Source organism: Haliaeetus albicilla, chromosome 6 (genome assembly GCF_947461875.1).
Source record: "Haliaeetus albicilla chromosome 6, bHalAlb1.1, whole genome shotgun sequence".
In the NCBI taxonomy this organism is placed as follows: domain Eukaryota; kingdom Metazoa; phylum Chordata; class Aves; order Accipitriformes; family Accipitridae; genus Haliaeetus; species Haliaeetus albicilla.
This window is the reverse complement of record NC_091488.1, coordinates 32,463,823-32,482,868: the sequence shown is the minus strand read 5'-3', so window position 1 is coordinate 32,482,868 and position 19,046 is coordinate 32,463,823. Positions and strand designations below refer to the sequence as shown.

The window sequence follows — 19,046 nt, the reverse complement described above, 5'->3', positions numbered from 1 at the left end:
CTTGGGCAAAGTCTTACCCCTTTGGGAAACAAAATACACAGCTTTTACTAAGAAGCTTTTGTTCTCTCAGGGTGAACAAATGTGTTTTCTTGCTGGTGAATTTTACAAATGAAAAAGTAAGTTACTGGGTTTTGCCTGAGGTCCTCGAGCCTGCTCCATGTGTATACCTTTAGATGTCCTCCACATCAAGGCATAGATCCAGAGGAAAGGGAATACCACAGCATTGGTGTTACTATGGGTGACTTCATCCATCCACAGACATGGAGCTGTGGCTCACTGGATGATAAGCAGCTTACCTGTTTTTCCCAATGCCCATTTTCCCAAAGCTAAGGAAAGAAAAGTAACATTTGAACTAGAAAGTAGCAAAGTATATATATTGCAATGCTTTGTTAGACAGCAATAAAAACCAAAGGCTGGATAGATAAAAAAGTAATTTAATAAGCCTTTCTCTCAAGAGATTCTTAATGGCCAGAAATACTACTTACAGGAGCAGCTAATTCACAAAAGCATCAAATAACTTCAATTAGACATTCAGTCCATAGGGACAAGACAAGGTTTTCTTTCTCCTCATCTGAGATAAGGTTAAGCTCTTTAACATTAACAGTGCTGCTACTCCAAATCTGCTTCAGTGCATCCAAGTATGACAAAGGAAACCGCAGTCCATGAGTCTGCTGGGGGGGGGGTGGGAAAAAAAAAATCCTTCAGGTAAGTGCAGTGTTTGTTATTATACAGCAGTGTGTGTTAGACTACAGGTACTGATCACCAGCTATGTGCTCCCTTCCCCCACCACACTGGTATTTCTGAGAGCATCCTCCAGAAGATGCAGTATTGTCCTGCCACCTTTGTTAATAGAAAAACAGGTGACATCTCTTACATGTTCTAGCACACCTTATGAGGTAGGGTGGCTGACAGTGCATGGCTTCCTCATGTGCTTTCCACACTGAAGAATAAAAGAGCTTTAAATTTATACTCTTGCCTAACACTACCTGTTGTTTTTTGGAAGGCTATTGGTTTTTTTGATCTGCCACATGCAGTGCTTGGACATTGACAGAACCACAGAGAACATCCATTACCACAGCTGGAGTCTTTAAGGACAGGAAGGTATATTGTACAGGTGCCAGTGTACAACCTCAGCTACCCCCTATTCTCTGCTCTAGGGACCAATGAGATTTACCTTAAAAGGTAAGTAAATGCCAGGCAAAAAGCCTTGCTGTAATTACTGAGACAAGAACAGGCTGTGTTCTGTTTTGCCTCTACAGTGAATTTGTGCAGACCTGTATTCAAGTGTTTCAGGTCACAGACCTAAGATAGAGCATCTTGCTATCAGGAAGTGGAACACAACGTTCCAAACCTCACAACCACTCTTCAGGACTATTTATGATTCGACCAAAAGCACGTTGTACACAGAGATGAACCATCTGCAGCCTTACTAACAATACCAAAAGTTCCCTCCTTACATTTCAGTAAAAGAGTTAACTCTACTCCCAATGCTGACCCACCCCCCACCGTAAAACAGACACCCTTATCTTGCAGCATGTTCCAGTGGATACAGAATCTAACACAGGTTCAACGTGGCATAAACATGGTGCATCAGGTGCAGTGATCCCTGCTACTACTGAACATGTGCTAGCACATCCAGTAGCCTTAATAATAAATGATATGCTAAAGGACACAGAAGTAAGAGATACTTCTAGCCACTCCAGCAGCTCTGCTAGCTAAGACATAAGAAGAAATCCTGTTAACATCTCAAACATTTAATTAAGCATGAGATTGCATTACTTGGTTCTAACTATTAACTGTGTTGCAGCCTCAGCTCATCTGGGTACTTGGGAGATGGGCAGAAATGCTTTGGGTGCTGAGGCATACAGCAGAATCCAGGCCCCTGCTACCATCTCGGTCAAGCTCAGCTAACACAGCAAAATCCCCTGTGGCAATGTAGCTTTTGGTGTGTGTTTGTAGGAACAAACCTGTGATGTGCCTTCCTCACTAGTAGTATCATCTTCTCTCCCCATCATGTGAGTTTCTCTCCTGTTCTTTAAAGAATGATAAACATAAACCATATCTCTGCGAATTTCATCCTAAAAGACAGCAGGAAGAAAACAGTTACATATGATCCACACCCTCAAATTCATCTCACTCAAGTGACAAGTGTTAGCTCCTTCATTCTGGAGTCCACTGTTATATCGAATGAAAGCAATTTGCCTTCCTAACTGAATGATCCAGCAGCCATCTACTAAAGCAGAAAGGCAGTCTCCAAAACAGCTTCGAAAATTTATTTATAACCTATAATTTTCTGCCTTAATACTGCCTCTACTAAACTCACAAGACTGATGCTGTATAGAAAACATGTTATTTAAGGTGCACCTCCTAGAAGGTCTTAATGAAGAAGCATGCATCCCTAAATTTCCATTCTGATACTTATCTGTCTCTTAAAAATCACATGCCTGTTTGTTATCATTTCTTTGTCAAAGCTGTGCAAACCAATTCAGAGCTCTGCGGGCAGGTCTCGCACTAAATTTGTGGACAAAAGTCTTTCACGTGTGCTGTCATTCGGGGTTTATCTGTATGACATCAGAAGGCGAGGCAGCAAAAAATTGGAAAAAAAAAAGTTCCCAAACCCTACACGGTCTCGCAGCAATACGGACACAAACAAAATGGAGGAGAAAAATCAGAAAGGTACAGAATTTTTTTCCTGGAAACATTTACTCATAAAAAAGAAAATTGTACAAGATAGATAGTCTGTCCCATCCCCTCTTTTTTTTTTTTTTTAATTAAGACAACAAAAAGCAATTCTACAATTTCATACTAATAAACCTTCACAGAGAAGTAGTAGTCTGAACACAATAACCCAAGATGCCAGCATCTATTTTGTGGCACTACTAAGTTGTTCCACTGGCAGTCACTTAGGTACAAAGATAACTCAGAAGTGAAGACTAAATGTAACCACAGTCAGCAGCAGCTGCAACAAAGAGAATTCCTTCTCTTGAGGGAACCTATTTTTATAACTTATTCATGCACTTAAATACAAAGAATAAAAAAAAAAAATCCATTATCAAGAGCTATAGAGGCCATTTAGCAGCTGTAATGATCTATCCCATCCAACCTCAGATAAAAGCTATGCACCTACCGTGCAGAATCACGGACTAAATTTAGTTCTGCAGCTCTCCTCCAGGAGGCAAGAATGTGCCCTATTACTGCTTGACAACCACCCCCCGTGATCTCCTGACAAACCCTAATGGGATGCAGGATCCAACTAAGTATAACTGCACAGCCCTTTTAGACCAGTACAACAGAGCAACAACTCACATACCTCGCACTCCCCACCCCACCCCAAGCATACAAGGGTGGCTTCATTATACTTACAGAATTCTCTTGATCTGGTTCCACTGTAATGATAACATGATCTCTAAACTGCAGTCTGATTTTGCTATCTATTTTTGGCAGTTTCCCACCTAAGAAAAATAAATTCTCCATTAGAAAGGAAGGAAACCAGATGAACAGTGCAGATTGAGCCCTCTGTGCTCTGCTCACTCTCTTGTGGCTGGATTTTTTGTTAACCTGTGTTTCAACACCCACATGTTCTCAAACGGGGCGGGGGGGACATTTTTCAATTCTCTCACCTTTACAGCCTACAAATAGCTGTGATAGCAAGCTAGAGCACAAGGACAAATTCTACCAGTTAAACGTTCTCAGTACACAGTAGTTTATTAAAGCTGCCAATTTCAGTCTAGGATAACCTTTATTTCACTCTGAGAGAGACATGTCATTTCTTCCAGTAGATACAGGGAACTGACCAACTGAGGTGTGCAAATGCACATGTATAGCCCAGCACAACGTGAAGCTGATGCTAAACTATAATCTTTGCCTACCATAAAATACCAAAGTCTGCCTCTTGGCAGAGTTAGCAACAGCTCTATGATCACATCAGCCAGTTTTGGTTAACTTCAAAATCTACCTGGAGTCAAAGGATGAGAGTCACATCCCAACCAAGGTGGCAACCGGTTCATAATGAAATCCTTCTTCATGTCAGATGACCTCAGTTCTCTGGTGTTTTCCAGACGGTCTGCAAGCCTTCTCAAAAGGCTACTCAGTTTTTTTGTCGAGTCAGCTGTATCCACCTGCTAAATATTCACACAGAGTTGCTCTCACATGAATTCAAGCTAAACAGCCTAGCCTAAAGAGGTGCAGTAATGCACTGAAAATCTGGACACTCCTCTTTTATCTTTGCAAAGGGTAACATTTACTCCCAAAACAACAAATTTTGTTTCTTTTACACATTCCCCACCAGCCGTTCAGGCACCAAAGCCAATGCTCACTTTCCCTCACTCCAGGGCTACCTGCAATGCTAAAGGACTTGCAAGTGTAGTTGAAAGAGAGACTTGTTCCTTCTGCATGCTGATGAGCTGATGAGCAGCACAACTGGACTACCATTAAGTGGTCACAGAACAATTTACAGTTTTGCTAACTTTTAAAGATGCAAAAGCTTGGCCTGACAGGAACTATGCCTGTCTGACAGCTCCAAAGCAAATACCATTGATTTTATAAAGGAAACAAGATACAAGGACACTGATATGAAAGAAAGGCAGTGCTATGAACTAGGCAAAGCTTCAGATGGCACAAACCTCAGAACAGTCATCCTGAAGACTTCAAAAGCAGTTGTGCTGCTAGACAAGACTGAGCTTTCAGAGCAGATCAACAAGATACATGCTTGCCTCAGTGCTGAAGTTTCATCTGAAGGCACTATTCTTCCCTCAGTCCCACCTATTTACCATAAGCAGTTGCCTTGGTATGCTTGTCCGCAGCACCACATCTTCTTTTGCTGAATCAAACACAAGGCCAGGAATTGCATCCAGTAAGAAATCTCCCCAAGAGCTGAAGGACAAGAAGAAAAAAAAAAAATTACTAAAATAGCTGCACTGAAATAAACCAGACATCTTAACTGATGTCAAGGGCTGGAAACATAGTGGTCCAATTCCAAATCTGCTTTGTACCTTTGGCCCTTCCATTACCACTCTGTAGTCTCATGCAATAGCTCACTCTCATCTCAATTGTGTGTGTGTCCTCACTACCTACAGGTCAGTGGCACTCCTACAGAGGGAAAGAACTGGCTTGAGAAGGGTCCAGTTTGTTCTGATTCGGGTGCTTGCCATTTACCAGCGGATTCAGCTTAAAGATGACCTCAATGAATGAAGACATTCCTACTAGGGCCATTATTATCCAACTGTACACACATACGGCCTCATTGCACAAATGAAGGGCAGGGAGTCGTGTCATTTAGCATGCTTTTAAGACACTTACATTGAAGGAGGACATGTACAGAGGGTTATCAAATCCAACACAGCATCAGTTTTTAGCTTTGCTACAAACTTAATTAAGACCCCAGGAACAAGACCCCTGCATATTTCTACAGGGCTTTTAATGATACCCAACAGGTACCTTGTAGGTGTGTTGTTTTGTGTTAAATCCCCATTCTTAGCCTACATACTATAAAAAAAAAAAAATGACCTTTGATCTCTGTGCTTCTGTTCCCCAGTTGTAAGAATAAACTAGAGGAGGGGAGGGAGGACTACTGCCTGCACCTTCTTTGCCTAGCTTGAGTCAACCCCATCAAGTTGACTCATGCAGAAGTGCTGTCCTGTCCATGTGTGACCTCTCTCCCTACCACCTCCTCACGAGCTGGTTTAATGGGCAAACAACCAGGGCAAGTGTCCAGCATCCAAGGCTGCCAGCAGAATCCCACCCAAATAGGGCAGGCAGCAGAGCAGGGCCTGTCCTCCAGCATACACTTCACCCTCTGCTCTTGCTCTCTCTCAGCACTCCTCTTTCAGCACTGATCTCTAGACACTACTTCAGTTAAAAAAAAGAAAAAGTATGACTTGTTATAGTCTCATTTAGATTTTTTTTATCATCTCCACTCAAGTGTTCCACTGTCTGCTACACAGAGTTACCAGCAGTACTGAACTCAGGCCAATGACTCCAAATCCAGCATCTGAGAGGCTGATTAGGTGGCAGCAGCATTTCCCTGCGTGATGACAACGTTTCTTTCAGTGGGCACAAGGATCAGATGTGTGTCAAAGGAAATCTGACTTGCATGCATGGGTTAGGAGATGAAAAACACAGATAAGTAGAAAATATTTGCAGAGGAAGAATTTGCAACAAGTCTGTCAGAACAGTTGTAACATTATCTTCCACATTAAAGTCCACAGCTGGTAAATAGTAAAATAACCAATTAAAAAGCAATCAATCAAGCTTGCTGCATGAAAACCTGGTAAACAGGCTGCTTCAAACAAGGGTCTTGCTCCCCTCCTTCCCCCAAACCCCAAAACTTTAATTGCTGCTACCTGAACACTAGCTTAGATTCTGTTACTAACAGCAGGTCATATATATAATAGTGGGGTGCCTACATACATTCCATGTCACCACATCTTGGGGAGGGGGGGGGAGGTGACATGCCCTATCCCTGTATTACTCACAGAAAAACAAACCACACAAGGGCTAAAAAGAATGAACACAGAAAAGAGCTAAGCAGAGCTCATTACAAGGTGGGGGTTTTTGTTTTTTTTTTAAGAAACAGGACATCACTTCTTTGAAACACTGGTTTCAGGTCTGTACTATTCACACACATCATCTGGCAGAGGAAAGCCATTTTCAGAAAAGCTAAACAAACAAACAAAAAGTAAAGAGTAATTACTTGTTTTGGTAGGTACTGATGGTCACATGTGTAGAATAGGAGATCCCAAGTGGAGTGTCAGCTTGGTGAATAGTCCCTCTTGGGAAATACAGTAAGTCACCTGGCTGCAAGAAAATGAAAGAGAATTGATATATTTAGGGCACCTGGTCAAACCTTATTGTAGTCAAAATAGAGAAAATACTCTCTGAGCAGACAGACTGACAACGTATCTTTTTTAAAATCACAAAATAGAGAGATCCTCCATTGTACACTTTAATAACATAAAATAAAGCACTCTAAGCCAGATGTCCAATACCTTAAACTTTCCAACTTACTGTCAGTATTTACTACACACCTGTCTGAAAACACAAAGCAAGCTTTTAACATTACAGAACATGCACACTGCAACTCAGCTGCATAAAGAGGACAAAGAAGCAGCTGAGATGAACCCGCTGACAATAAAGCGGGCTAGCAGAGGAGCACTGCAATGTGAATTTGGTTAGATCATGTCAAAAGAAAAGGCCAGTACTCCACAAGAAAAGCCAAATATTCTATAAAGATGCTGATCTGTTACAATACTGTTGTCTGAAATTTTCAGTTAAAACACTTAAAAAACAATTACAACCTTCCTCCTCCCTATCTTTCTTCTCACCTATCTAAATTAAATCTCCACACTGATAAAAATTTAGATTAGGCAAGTCAAGATAAGAGAGAAGTAAAAAGCACATGAAATTCCCTCCAAGGAGGAAAACCAGTTTACTTATGGCTTCTCCTAGAAACATCTATATAGTTGGATAGCACAGTTAAAGAGAAAATTCATAAAGCAACAATGATGAAATTTGATTCCATTTTAATTTTACCATTCCTTAAATTTGGTTACATCACCTACTTCTAAGAGCCTACCGAACTGTCTAACACAGATATATTTAAAGTGAATACTACTTGATTTCTCACTGAATTTTAAGTTCTCTTTAGATTACGAGGCTTCACAGGACTTGGCAAGATCCTGTCTCTTCATCCATTTATAACACTCTGTAGAGCATCATAGATCAGCTATGTACGATTTATTTGTTCTGAAGCAAGCCCCTCTCTGCCATTAAAAAACTGCGTGCCTTACCAGTATAGGAACTACACTAACCAACTAAGAGCACTTCGAATTCTCTTCATTTACTATATTTCACATCCCCAGCAAGAAAACAAACTGGAGGAAGGGTTGCATAGCGGAAGGGTAAGAGCCCCAAACACCTAACAGAGTGATGACAAACTAGTCCGCAAAAGAAATTATTTCATGCTGTAGCACCCCATGCCTACCACTAAGAAGCTGGGACCACAATTTTTCAAGGCAGTCTTCACTGCAAAGTCCAACTCTTATTCATCTTATCTGCTGGGTAGTCTCATCAATGTCATTGACATGAGTCAGCAAGCACAACACTCTTCAATTAAAAGAATCAGAATCTTCACAGACTCCAGGTGGCAACACAGATTGGGGCAGGACAGAGCATTTGACAAGAGATAGTGCAGATCTGATCACTTTGCTGCCTTCTTACTTCTGAAATGGAGGAAAGAGGGGCAGACAAGGAGAAGTACCAGCAAATTAAATGGAAGAATCATACATGAAGGCAGCTAGATAGCCAGCTACCAAATAACCTCTGTGCTTGACATCAGTAACAAACCAGCCATGGCCACAGCCTGTTGCAGTGTCACCAAAACACACTGCAGCTTGGGACCTTATACACAAACCAGCGTGCCTTTGCTCTCAGTCAGCTACCAGTTTTTGGTAGGAAGGGAGAACACCACCAATACAGTCTCTAACTGGTCCATTTGTTCTAAAATGCCCAGGGATGGCAGACTGCAGACAGAAACACAAAAAAGAAGAAAGGAAAGATTCTAGAAAGATGTTTAGGGAGGAAATCAGAGTCATCTGACAGCATCCCTGTCAAGAGACAGCTCCAGACAGACAACCAAAATCTGACAGCGGCCACCTGGAAGAAATGGGTCACAAGAAGTGAAGAACATCAAACAGAAGAAAAATAAATTAAAAACTTAAATCATTTTTAAGCCCTTTTCAGAGGCCAGTATTTTCACTCCACTAGTGTCAGTAAAATGGCTTATGGAATACATCAAAGCCATTGAAGTCTGGCCCAAAATGTTCCAGAAATTAAGAAGGGAACTGTAATTTACTAGACTTTGCATCACCCAATACATCATGACAATTGAATATTACCCTCTGTCAAACTACACAGCTAATGATGTCAGTATCATACCCAATGTGTCATACTATTCCTGAATTACCTACACCCAAAAGCAGATCTGAACACCAGGAAGAGCAGAGACCTTGCAGAGAGAGGCCCTATGACAGGCCACAAGGCAGGGAAACTAAGGAGCCTTCCAATGCAGAGCAGCGCTGTCTCCAGGATAAATAACATGCTTCAAAAGCACAAGCATGTAAAAAAGGATGGGACAAGTACCAGATGCCCTGCTGTCAAAGGGGCTGCATTCACTAATCTTCATGAAATGCTCTTTTTATTCCAAATCACAAAAACTAGCCAAACACTTGATTTTCAGGTTTGGAAAAAGAAAAAAAAAAAAAACAATTAATACGGCAAGTTAATATGGGGTTTAGTTCATACTTTTGTTTATCAGCCAAGGATAAATATTTACCTCTAATTCACCAGAACAGTGACAACCTTCAGTAAAGCAGTAAGTCTTAGTGCATAGAAGGATTAGCCTGATTGATTACAGATAGCGTGTAAAAGCATTACAATGTTTCATAACCATATATATAAACCAAATGGGTTTTCTGCACATGACTCCACAAATAAGATCCAGGAGTCAGGGTGCCCAACTTGGAGAATATTGGAGAATTTCCAGAAATAACTTATTTCTTCGTCCATTATTTAAATACTAGAGCAAAGGATACCTTTGAAAAATGATACGTTAGACAACTATCACCCAAATTTCTCATGCTCACAGTGTTTTGTGCACCAACCCTCCCCTCAATTTCACAACCATGATCATTCAGAATACTGTCTTCAAGAAATGGACCATTTTAATTAAACATGACTACTTTTCTGGCAACCATAGCCCAGACCACATAAAGCAATTCAATTATAATACCTTTAATATGAATTCGTGTGTAGGATTCCCAATCCTATCTTCTGATTCAACATTATATTCACGAGCTAAATGTACTGTTGGTTTATAGAGTCGCCAATGCTTCTCGCCTTCTAGCTGAAGGATAAACACCTGCAAAAGACCATAAATCCAAATGCATAAGAAAGGATTCCTGCCCCTCACACATCCAACTGATCAGAAATTTTAAGTCATCTTCTTACTTGGAAAGTCTGTGGAACCATGCCAGAAATCAGGGACAGAAAGCAAACAGAAGCAACATGGCTTGCTTTTGTGACAATGGAAGAAATAGATTTCACTGCTCTCAGCTACTCCACAGCATGGCAAAAAGGATTCCTCTCACATTACTTTTTAGACGTCTACAATGCAGAAATTTACATTTGAACTATTTCTTTAGGCTGTACTTAGAGACAACAGAGGAGAGCTGTGAAGTGTGATCTGTAGCCATTTGGAAATCCCCATTTCTCTCCAGTCACTTAAATAAGTGCTAGACAACTAACTCAAAAGTAATGTCTGCCACACAGATACTCAAAATATCAAGTGAGAGAGTTCTTATCACCATTCACTGACAAACAGACCATCAGAAACATCTAGGGGATGCTGTGAGCTGGAGGCTGATGACATACACCAGAAGATGCAGGTTGTGGGGCTGCTGAACAAGCATAATAAAAATGAAACTCCAGGTGTATTTAATGGAAATTAAAATAATAAAAAGCAAAAACTACATGTAGGATGGGGGTTTTTGTTTTGGTTTAAGTGGGATAGCCCAACTTTTTCTTAATGCAGCATCTATTTGAATGTTTCTTTTAGAAGCTAAATTAAAACGCATTTTGACCACAGGACTTCATCATAGCAGTAACCTTTTGAAAACAGTAGGACCAACAAATGGGAACCAGCACAACCAGTCTGCTTTCACTGTCCAGCCGAAGAAAAAGGACTTCTAGATTCTTGGGGGTCTGAATGAAGTGAATATGAAAAAAGGTGCTAGAAAGCTTCTGCAGCTGGGAAAACAAATTCTCATTTCATCTAATGAAAATACCAAGTCTGGAAAGCACAGTTTACATGATATTACCATTAGATATTACTATTAGTACCTCTTCAGTAAAATTATAGAAGAAAAAGGACTATAAAGACACACTTGCAACTAATTACTGTAAGTTTTCAGTGGAAAAAACATTTTTCTATAGTAAGTTATTTGGGGGGGGGGGGGGGGGCTGTAAAAAGCGCACATACAGGTATCCACTCCCACTAGTGAAAGCCCACACACAGTTTCAGAGACAAGGTTGTGCTGTCCTACCTCAACATCATCGTAGTGAGGGGGAAGGCCCTGCGATCCCTGGGGAGTAATGTAAACATTCGACCCAACCAGAGACCCGAAGTAGCACTCCAGCTTCTCCTGAATCCTCCACAGCTCCTCCTTTAAAAAGAAATGATGCTGTTACTACTGAAGAGCTCAGCCAAGCCAGGCTGCCATCCAGCCCACAGCCTCCCCATCACTTGGGAGGTTCTTCTTGAGAATGATCACATCCCCACAGGCAGACAGAGGCTGGGAAAGCAGATGCTCTGTATGAGTGTTTCTCCTGAAAGCGAGCACTGTGGATGCAAAGGAGATCTGCCATGAAGGTAATCGGTAAGCCAAGAAGTCTGGTGCTACCAACATAGCATTGATGTTTGTTCTCTTCCCTGTACCATTTTTAGGTTGCAAAAACAAACAAGGCTAGACAGAGGAAAATAAACCACCCATCATCTCAGGAACAGCAAAACATCTTAAGACAATAAACACATGCAGGACTTGCATTATATGGGCTAGCATCAAAGAAAGCGTACAAAGATTAGAGCCCTTTTTCCAGTGACTCCAACTGTTTGGGCGTATTCGAGAACAAACTTTACTTATCCACATCTAACATGTAACAGACAGTGCACCAAAGGGATGACTCTCATATCAGAAGATGCCAACTACCAGGCCTGCACAAGTGCAACTTCAACCAGAATTTATGTAGGTTCAGCTCCAGCTCTAGATTTCAGCTGAAGCCATGTAACATTTCAACCTGTAGATGCCCCTGCCGCTGGCCATTACAGCCACACTCAAACTGAGAACAGCCAGCGACACTATACTTGGGACTCAGCTGTGTATTTTGAGTCCTTAAGGACCATTACACAATTAAATTGTGTTGACACCATGGGACAAAAAAAGGACTACCTAAATCCAAGTACCTACAAGTATTCGAGTCCTTTACACAACTGTGCAGGCACCACTGCCTCATTCTCATACACGAAGATTGCAAAGGCATCAAAAAGAACAAGAGAGGACAGTCAGCTAAAACAAGGTGGTATACTTCCATGGTGCAATTCAAAGCCAGTCCATTAGCAAGAATGGTGGAGTATCCTGGAAATACTTTACATGGTTTCACACCCTGCCCTCCATTAAAGGAAAGTGGTTCAAAAGCCCCTATTTGCATAAGGAAACAGTCGGTCAAAAGGGATAATTTAAGCAGACACAGATGCATAATCATCAATTTTGTGCATTTACTTTTTTCTAAACTTTCATGTGACAAAGCGATTTTTTTAAAAAAATACCTAATATTATAGCATGAATCAGATTTTGTTCTCACTGCATAGCACTGAAACATGATGGGCAATGCAAAAGTATAAACCATGTTTTAATTAATACAGTTCATGCATAGGTTTCAGCAGGTCACTGATGTCAGCTACTTCCCCTGGATTTACTGGGGACAGAGATGAAGCTATGTCTAGTACAACTCAAGCAAAGTATACCACATTATAAAGCATGCATTAATTATATTCAATGAAACAATCCAACCTTAAATCTCTGGGGCTGATGAAACTGTATTGTTGCCTTTTTCTGGTCAAAATCCTTCTTCAGCTGCATGTAATTCACTTTGCCTTCTTTATTTAAAACTTTCTTTTTTCCATTCACACATCTGCAGATATTTATATCTTGCCCATAGTACAGACCCTGGCTGCACAGTTCCTTCAAATCTGATAACTGGAATAGGGACTGGTAGTAAGCAGCCAGCAGGGGATCATTTCTCTGAACAAGAAGTGGCTTTTGCTCCCAATACTCCCTGAAAAACATCTCTTGTTTGATGGGAGAGATGAAGCTTCCGAAGAGGCTGTCTGGGTTCTCAAAATTCATGACTGACAGAGAGCAAGCTTCTTCCACCTTTGCTCGTTTACACTGTGCCTGCATTTCTTTTCCCATTTCAGCATGCTTCCCTCCTTTCTTAGGCATGTTCCTGTTCAAGGGAATGAGAACCAAAACAGTCAACCAGTAACACAACCTCAACAGCTCACAGGCCCAGAGCAGCTCCTCGTGCCTTATCCAGTGGGATATCAGAGTATACTGGGAAAAGCTCTGCTTTCAGATGCTCACTATTTGCTCCAAGCAGCAGAAAAAAGAAAACCCACAGCAGGCCTCCAATCCTCTCTCAAACCTCAGCAAACTCCGAAGGGATCTACTAGGAGCCGTTGCTCTCTGAAGCTTAAATCCCACAGCAGAATTTATACTAAAAAACATACAACGAAATCCAATGGTCACACAACAGATCTTTACAAATGCAGGAACCTACCCACACAAAGAACCTGTGGTAGACTGGTCTTCTGTAGCAAGAGCTGCAAATTATTAAAAAATTAACTGAGCTTTAAGAGATTTAATGGCAACATGCAGAATGGGGTGGAGAGAGGGGACAAGATCAGAAACTTGTACCCTATTGCACTTGCTTGAAATGCATTAACATTAGGAAAAAGAAACACAGTGAAGACTTCCCAATGACTTTCCAGCCAGAGCACAATGGAGGAGGATGTATGGCATTTCAAGTGCAGAACCCAACCAGTTAAACACAGTGGCTGGTGTGGTGTGTGTTAAGGTGAACTTTCCTTTCAAGCTGGCCTACACATTGTAAACCCAGTGTCTACATAGCTGTACAGTAACCAGACTAAAGCTTTAGCAGGACCTACAGACAAGGCAGCTGCTGCAGTGAGGGAACACTGACACGGGTACAACAGCATGCACTAAGGGCTATGCAATAACACAGTGAACAGAAAACACAGGGAAATGGGGCACGGAAAGAGGGAGGCCAAGTGAAAAAGTAGATCGCTGGGAGGGAAGAAGGAATATGTACCAAGGTTCAGTGGGCGAGGATGATTCAACAGGCAGGAGGGTTACAGAAGCTTCCAAAGAAACAGAAAAACCCAGAGCAGACTCCCCTGCTGGTGGAGCAGGTTTCAGGAACATGAAGTAAGGGCACCTGCTTGAGGTCTCAGGCCCTGGGAACAATTTTATGCTAAATTATGTGGCAGTGCCAGGCATCTAGTGATGCTCACCACGCAGTGGCCCACATCTCAGCCTCTGTCAGGGTCTCCATGCTGTATCTGGAATGGCCAAGTTTAGCAAAACTAAGTTTACAGAAGAGAGGGAACGTTGTTAGGCCTTTCTGTTGATGCTATGCAATTACACCAAAAACTGAAATTGTAAGATTCTGCTTTCATTTCTGGAAAGGTTTCAAACTTTGTAGTTTGCGTAGAATAAAAGGAATTCTTTCATCCCAGTACAGATATTTAATTTTAAAGTTGGAAGTAATTTACTTTGTTTTTCCAGGTAGATAATATACTTATGTATCATTATGTAAAAACAAAGTTAATTCACAAAGGGTTTAGCTGCCAAGTTCTCAGGAAAGTTAAGGCAAAAATCAAGTAACGGTAGGTCTAACACCATAGTATATGTAGACATACTTGCCTTAAGTCTGCACCAGTATTTCATCCCCAAGAGTAGCCCAGAGCACCAGGCAGCTGTAAAAGCCTGCCTGAGAAGCTGAGTTAAGTATCCTGACAATGAGCCAGCACCAAGCCCTCTAGCTCCACAGCTTGCCTGCTAGGTCTGGGCTGGCCAACTCAAACTGACTCTGGGCACGTCTGAGCAAGTTTGTGAAGCCAACACATGAGGAGTTAGAGCACGCTGATGCTTTCATCCATAAGTAAAAATGACAGCTTTACTCCCAAAAGTAAATGCTCCCATTTATTAAGATGCTTTTACTTACACAGACCCCTTATCACAAAACTTAAACTCCAGTTCTAGTATTTACATGCAGTACTAAGTTCTCCTGTGTAGTAGTATGCAGGACACCCTTGCTGATCCACTAACTCCCGGGCAGAGTGTTTCATCAGCAGTTCCTGTAACAGCCTGTACCTCAACAGTAACCTCCAGTCACCTTAGTCCTGCAGGAAGGGATCCACATCACCACCGTCCTGAGAGGACAGACATTCCCAGCTGCAGCAGGCTACAGTTCTCCATGAGGCAAGGGAATGCTTAAAAAAAGACTGAAAATTAGTCCCTAGTTGCTAGCAACATCTGAAGATGCTGCTGGCACCGAGATCTACAACTGACATGCCCACATGCCAGCAACACAAATGCAACCAAGCCTCAATCGCCAATTTTGAATTCCAGACCTAAATCCATCATATCAACCTCTCAGCTCACTCACACTGTATTCAACAAAGTTAAATTAAGATATGTACTATTCACAGAATGTGGCTTCATTTCCACCGTGTGCTGTTTTGTAGTGTTTTGTCAGTTATTATAACCGTAGAAGCACAGAATGGTTTGGGTTGGAAGAGATCATCTAGTCCAAACCCCCTGCCGTGGACAAGGACATCTTCTACTAGATCAGGTTGCTCACATACTCAGCCAATGACAGAGCATCCACGACTTCTCAGGGCAACCTCTTCCAGTGTCTTACCACCCTCATCAGAGAAAATTTCTTCCTTGTGTCTAGTCTAAACCTACCCTCTTTCAGTTTAAAACCATTGCCCTTGTCCTGTCGCTACGGGCCCTGGTAAAAAGTCTCTCTCCGTCTTTCTTATAAGCCCCCTTTAAGTACGGAAAAGCTGCAATAAGGTCTCCCTGGAGCCTTCAGTTCTGCAGGCTGAAGAACCCCAACTCTCTCAGCCTTTCCTCATAGGAGAGGGGCTCCATCCCTCAGATCATTTTTGTGGCCCTTCTCTGGACCCGCTCCAGCAGGTCCACGTCCTTCCTGCGCTGAGGACCCCAGAGCTGGACGCAGTACTGCAGGAGGGGTCTCGCCAGAGTAGAGGGGGAGAATCACCTCCCTCGACCTGCTGGGCACGCTGCTTTTGATGCAGCCCAGGATACGGCTGGCTTTCTGGGCTGCGAGTGCTCACTGCCGGCTCACACCCAATTTCCCATCTACCAATACCCCCAAGCCCTTCTCTACAGGGCTAGAGAACGAACACAAACGAACCCGTTTCTGCTTCACACGGGAACAGCTATTCCACATCAGTATTTTTCAACTCGCACGCCAGCTGTGCCCGTTTATGAGTTCAGGCCCCTGCACTGGCCCGGCAGCTGCAGGGGGACTCGTCTCCCCCCGAAGCGCCGGGGAAGACAGATGGGCGCAGCGGCTCCGAGGCCACACGGCGCCCGCTGCTCCCCCTCACCGCATCGGGCCGCTACCGAACCGTTTCCAGCAGGGAGCAAGGCGGAGAGTCGCGCTCCCGTGCCCGCAGCGGCTGGCGGCCGGCGCTCCTTGCCCCGGCCAGCCTCACAGGCGCGGCCGGGCTGCCCCGAGGGGCACCCAGCGAGGGACGCTGCCCGTGCTCGGCGGCTGCCGGGGCCCCCACTTCCCGAGCCCCGGGGCGGGCGGACAGCACCTGCTAAGCCGCCCCAGCTCCTTCGGGGCCCCGGCGGGTCAGCCACGAGGCCGCCGGGCCCGGCGCCGCCCCCACGCGTCCCGCAGCCGCGGACGCCTTGCCTTTCCCTGCGTCCCAGAGGGGCGCCGAGCCCGGCGGGGCGGCGGTGGTCCCGCTCCTCCCGCCGCCGCCGGCCCCCGCCTCCCCTTCCCCCGCAGGCCCCACAGCCCCCGGGGGCTCAGCCCGCCCTGCCCGCGGCGCGCACTCACCCGGCCGCGCGGGCCGCAGCAGGCAGGGCGGGGCGATCGGCGGCTGGGAGGAAATGGCGGCGGAGCCGGGCGGGGAGCGGCGCGGGCGCCCTCGGGGGGCGGGACCGGACCGGACCGGACCGGGTCAGGCCAGGCCAGGCCAGGCGGCCCGTTGGCGGGCTGGTGCGGAAGCAGGAGGCCGTCGCTGACGCCCTGGATGTCCCGGGAGGCGACGCCTCCGGGCGGCGGCGGAGGGGCTGAGGCTCGTCCCGAGGGAGCCGGGAGCGAGGGGCTCCTCGAACGGCTCGCGCCTGTTTCCGAGCGGCCTCGGTCTCCCCCGGCCCGGCCGCTGCGGAGGCCTCCGCCGCGGGAGCGGGTCCCGTGCTCCTGCCGCCGGCGGGCGGCTGGCTGCGGCGGCTGCTGCTGGCCCTGCTCGCGGAGAAGCGCGGTTTGCAGCGCTTAACGTTTTGCCGAGGCTTGCTGAGGGTGAAGAAGGAGACTTCTGAGAAGATGTCGAGCTGCAATAACGCTCAGCAGTATCAGCCAGTAACGGTGGCCGGTGTTTCGCGCCATTTAAGCTCGCGTCGTGGAGAGACCGTAACGTCAACCTTCTTTTTCACTCCCAAACCAGAAAGTTTTAAAGCAGTCGCCCCTCGAAAACATAATATGTGCAATAAGTGTTTCTTCTTCATCTACCCAAGTTATTTAGCGTGTATGTGCGTGACAGAAAAATACTTGTTTTTTAAACCGATAGGGAATTACACAGCAGTATCTCCACTAATGCTGTTATGCGGATTAAATTAGGGGAGACAACATAAAACCTTGTGTTGTTTGTATAAAATTTTACTTCATGCACACAAGAGCACCTGGGCTTTAGCTGCATTATTTTTTCCTGGATTAAAATCTTGTTCCAGAGCTCCTCTGGGGCTCCTTCCAAGAAATCTTTAGAATCCTCACTGAGCACATGAAAACTTCTAGAAATATTTTTAGTTACCTTTATTAAAGATGGTTTTTAATGGCTGAAAGACATCAGAGAAATTGTTAGGTAGGTTTTGCTAAAGTTTCATTCTTGTGTACTGATAGCTTGAAGCATACAAAGCAGAACTACCAGCAAAAGGTGAATTTTGGAAACCTCAGCAGCCTTACAGTGCATGGCTAACGTAAGTAGAAAGTTGTACCGGGCGTAAGTTAGTTACTAGAAGGACCTTTCAGTGATAGGTAAAAGAGGGGACTGCTGTGGTCTGTCAACAACTTACGGAGGGAAACAGTAGAGCCTTTCACATCTAAAATACCAGTTCAAATCCCTGTCTATAGAAAATGGATTTGCAGTCCTGTTCCTTCTTGAGGTGTGGTTGTTACTCACACAGTAGTAACTCCGGCTTCCCTGGCACTAGCTAGATCTTTTGGAACAAACATTATGTGATTCCAGTGGGTTCTGCGTTCGTGAATGCATCCAGTAAACTCCTATGTGCTGAATAGAGAAACTGGCAAAATATAATACACAGGAAAAGGGGATGGAGGAGCGAAAAAGGCAAACACTGCTCATCCTGTTCAGTCCTTGTTCCTTTACCACCTGGACCACTTTGGTCACCAGCTGACCGAAACATCATGGCCAGTTGATCATGAAATACAGATTAATCAGCATGTGGATGCATTACCAGAAGGGAGATTTTGCCAGGGATGAACCTAAGGTTGTCCTAATTGTACATACGTGTATGAATTAGATAGTAAAATCTAAGTTTCTCTATAAAGCATTTTTCTTTCATTGGGCTGTCACTTTTGAAGAAAAAGAAGACATTTTCTGCTTTCTGACTCAGTTCATCACAACATCACTCAACATTCAGGACACTTTGCAAAATTTATTAAATTGTGAATATTTTAGTGTAAACACTCACCAATAGTTGGGATATTCAAAGGTGTACATTTTTGTAGCTCTCTCGAAGACCGGTCCCTGGCATGAAATTCTGCTTACTTCTTTGATGAGGATTAGAAGGCTTTGAAGAATGAAGTAGTTCTCCAGACTTAAAAGTTTGCATCACCTACATTAACACTTACAGGATGTTTTCTTTCTGCAGGTGGGTGTAGCAGCAGATGCTAAAAATAGGGAGGCCACATCCTGCACCTCAGCTGGTCACAGAAACCATTACAAACTGTTATTTCTGTTCCAAAAATCCACAAAGTACTCTCAGCTTGAATACGACTAGGATGAATACCCAAACAAGTACGTATTTACATAATGGCCATGACGTTTTAACTTCTAGTAAACACTGTGGGAAGTGAAACCCATACATTTGACTGGCTGCAAAACCAGCCACAAATAACAGGAATGG

At 43.9% G+C, this 19,046-nt stretch overlaps 1 protein-coding gene across 6 annotated transcripts; it reads right to left on the bottom strand.

Moving 5' to 3' along the window:
• Positions 1-418: 418 nt before the first annotated feature.
• Positions 419-18,729, bottom strand: RIOX2 (ribosomal oxygenase 2). 6 transcript variants are annotated; one of them, XM_069785486.1, is made up of 10 exons: positions 18,612-18,729; positions 12,624-13,059; positions 11,100-11,219; positions 9,788-9,916; positions 6,692-6,795; positions 4,770-4,872; positions 3,956-4,121; positions 3,364-3,452; positions 1,968-2,078; positions 419-671 (listed from the first exon to the last, which is right to left on the bottom strand). In XM_069785486.1, exons 1-10 carry the CDS (start codon positions 18,638-18,640, stop codon positions 510-512), a joined length of 1,449 nt encoding a protein of 482 aa, XP_069641587.1. In that variant the 5' UTR covers positions 18,641-18,729; the 3' UTR covers positions 419-509. The 6 variants fall into 6 exon arrangements, with proteins under 6 accessions (XP_069641587.1, XP_069641588.1, XP_069641589.1 ...); XM_069785487.1 differs by lacking the exon at positions 18,612-18,729 and adding an exon at positions 16,738-16,886; XM_069785488.1 differs by lacking the exon at positions 18,612-18,729 and adding an exon at positions 16,591-16,660.
• Between the last annotated feature and the right edge of the window lie 317 nt (positions 18,730-19,046).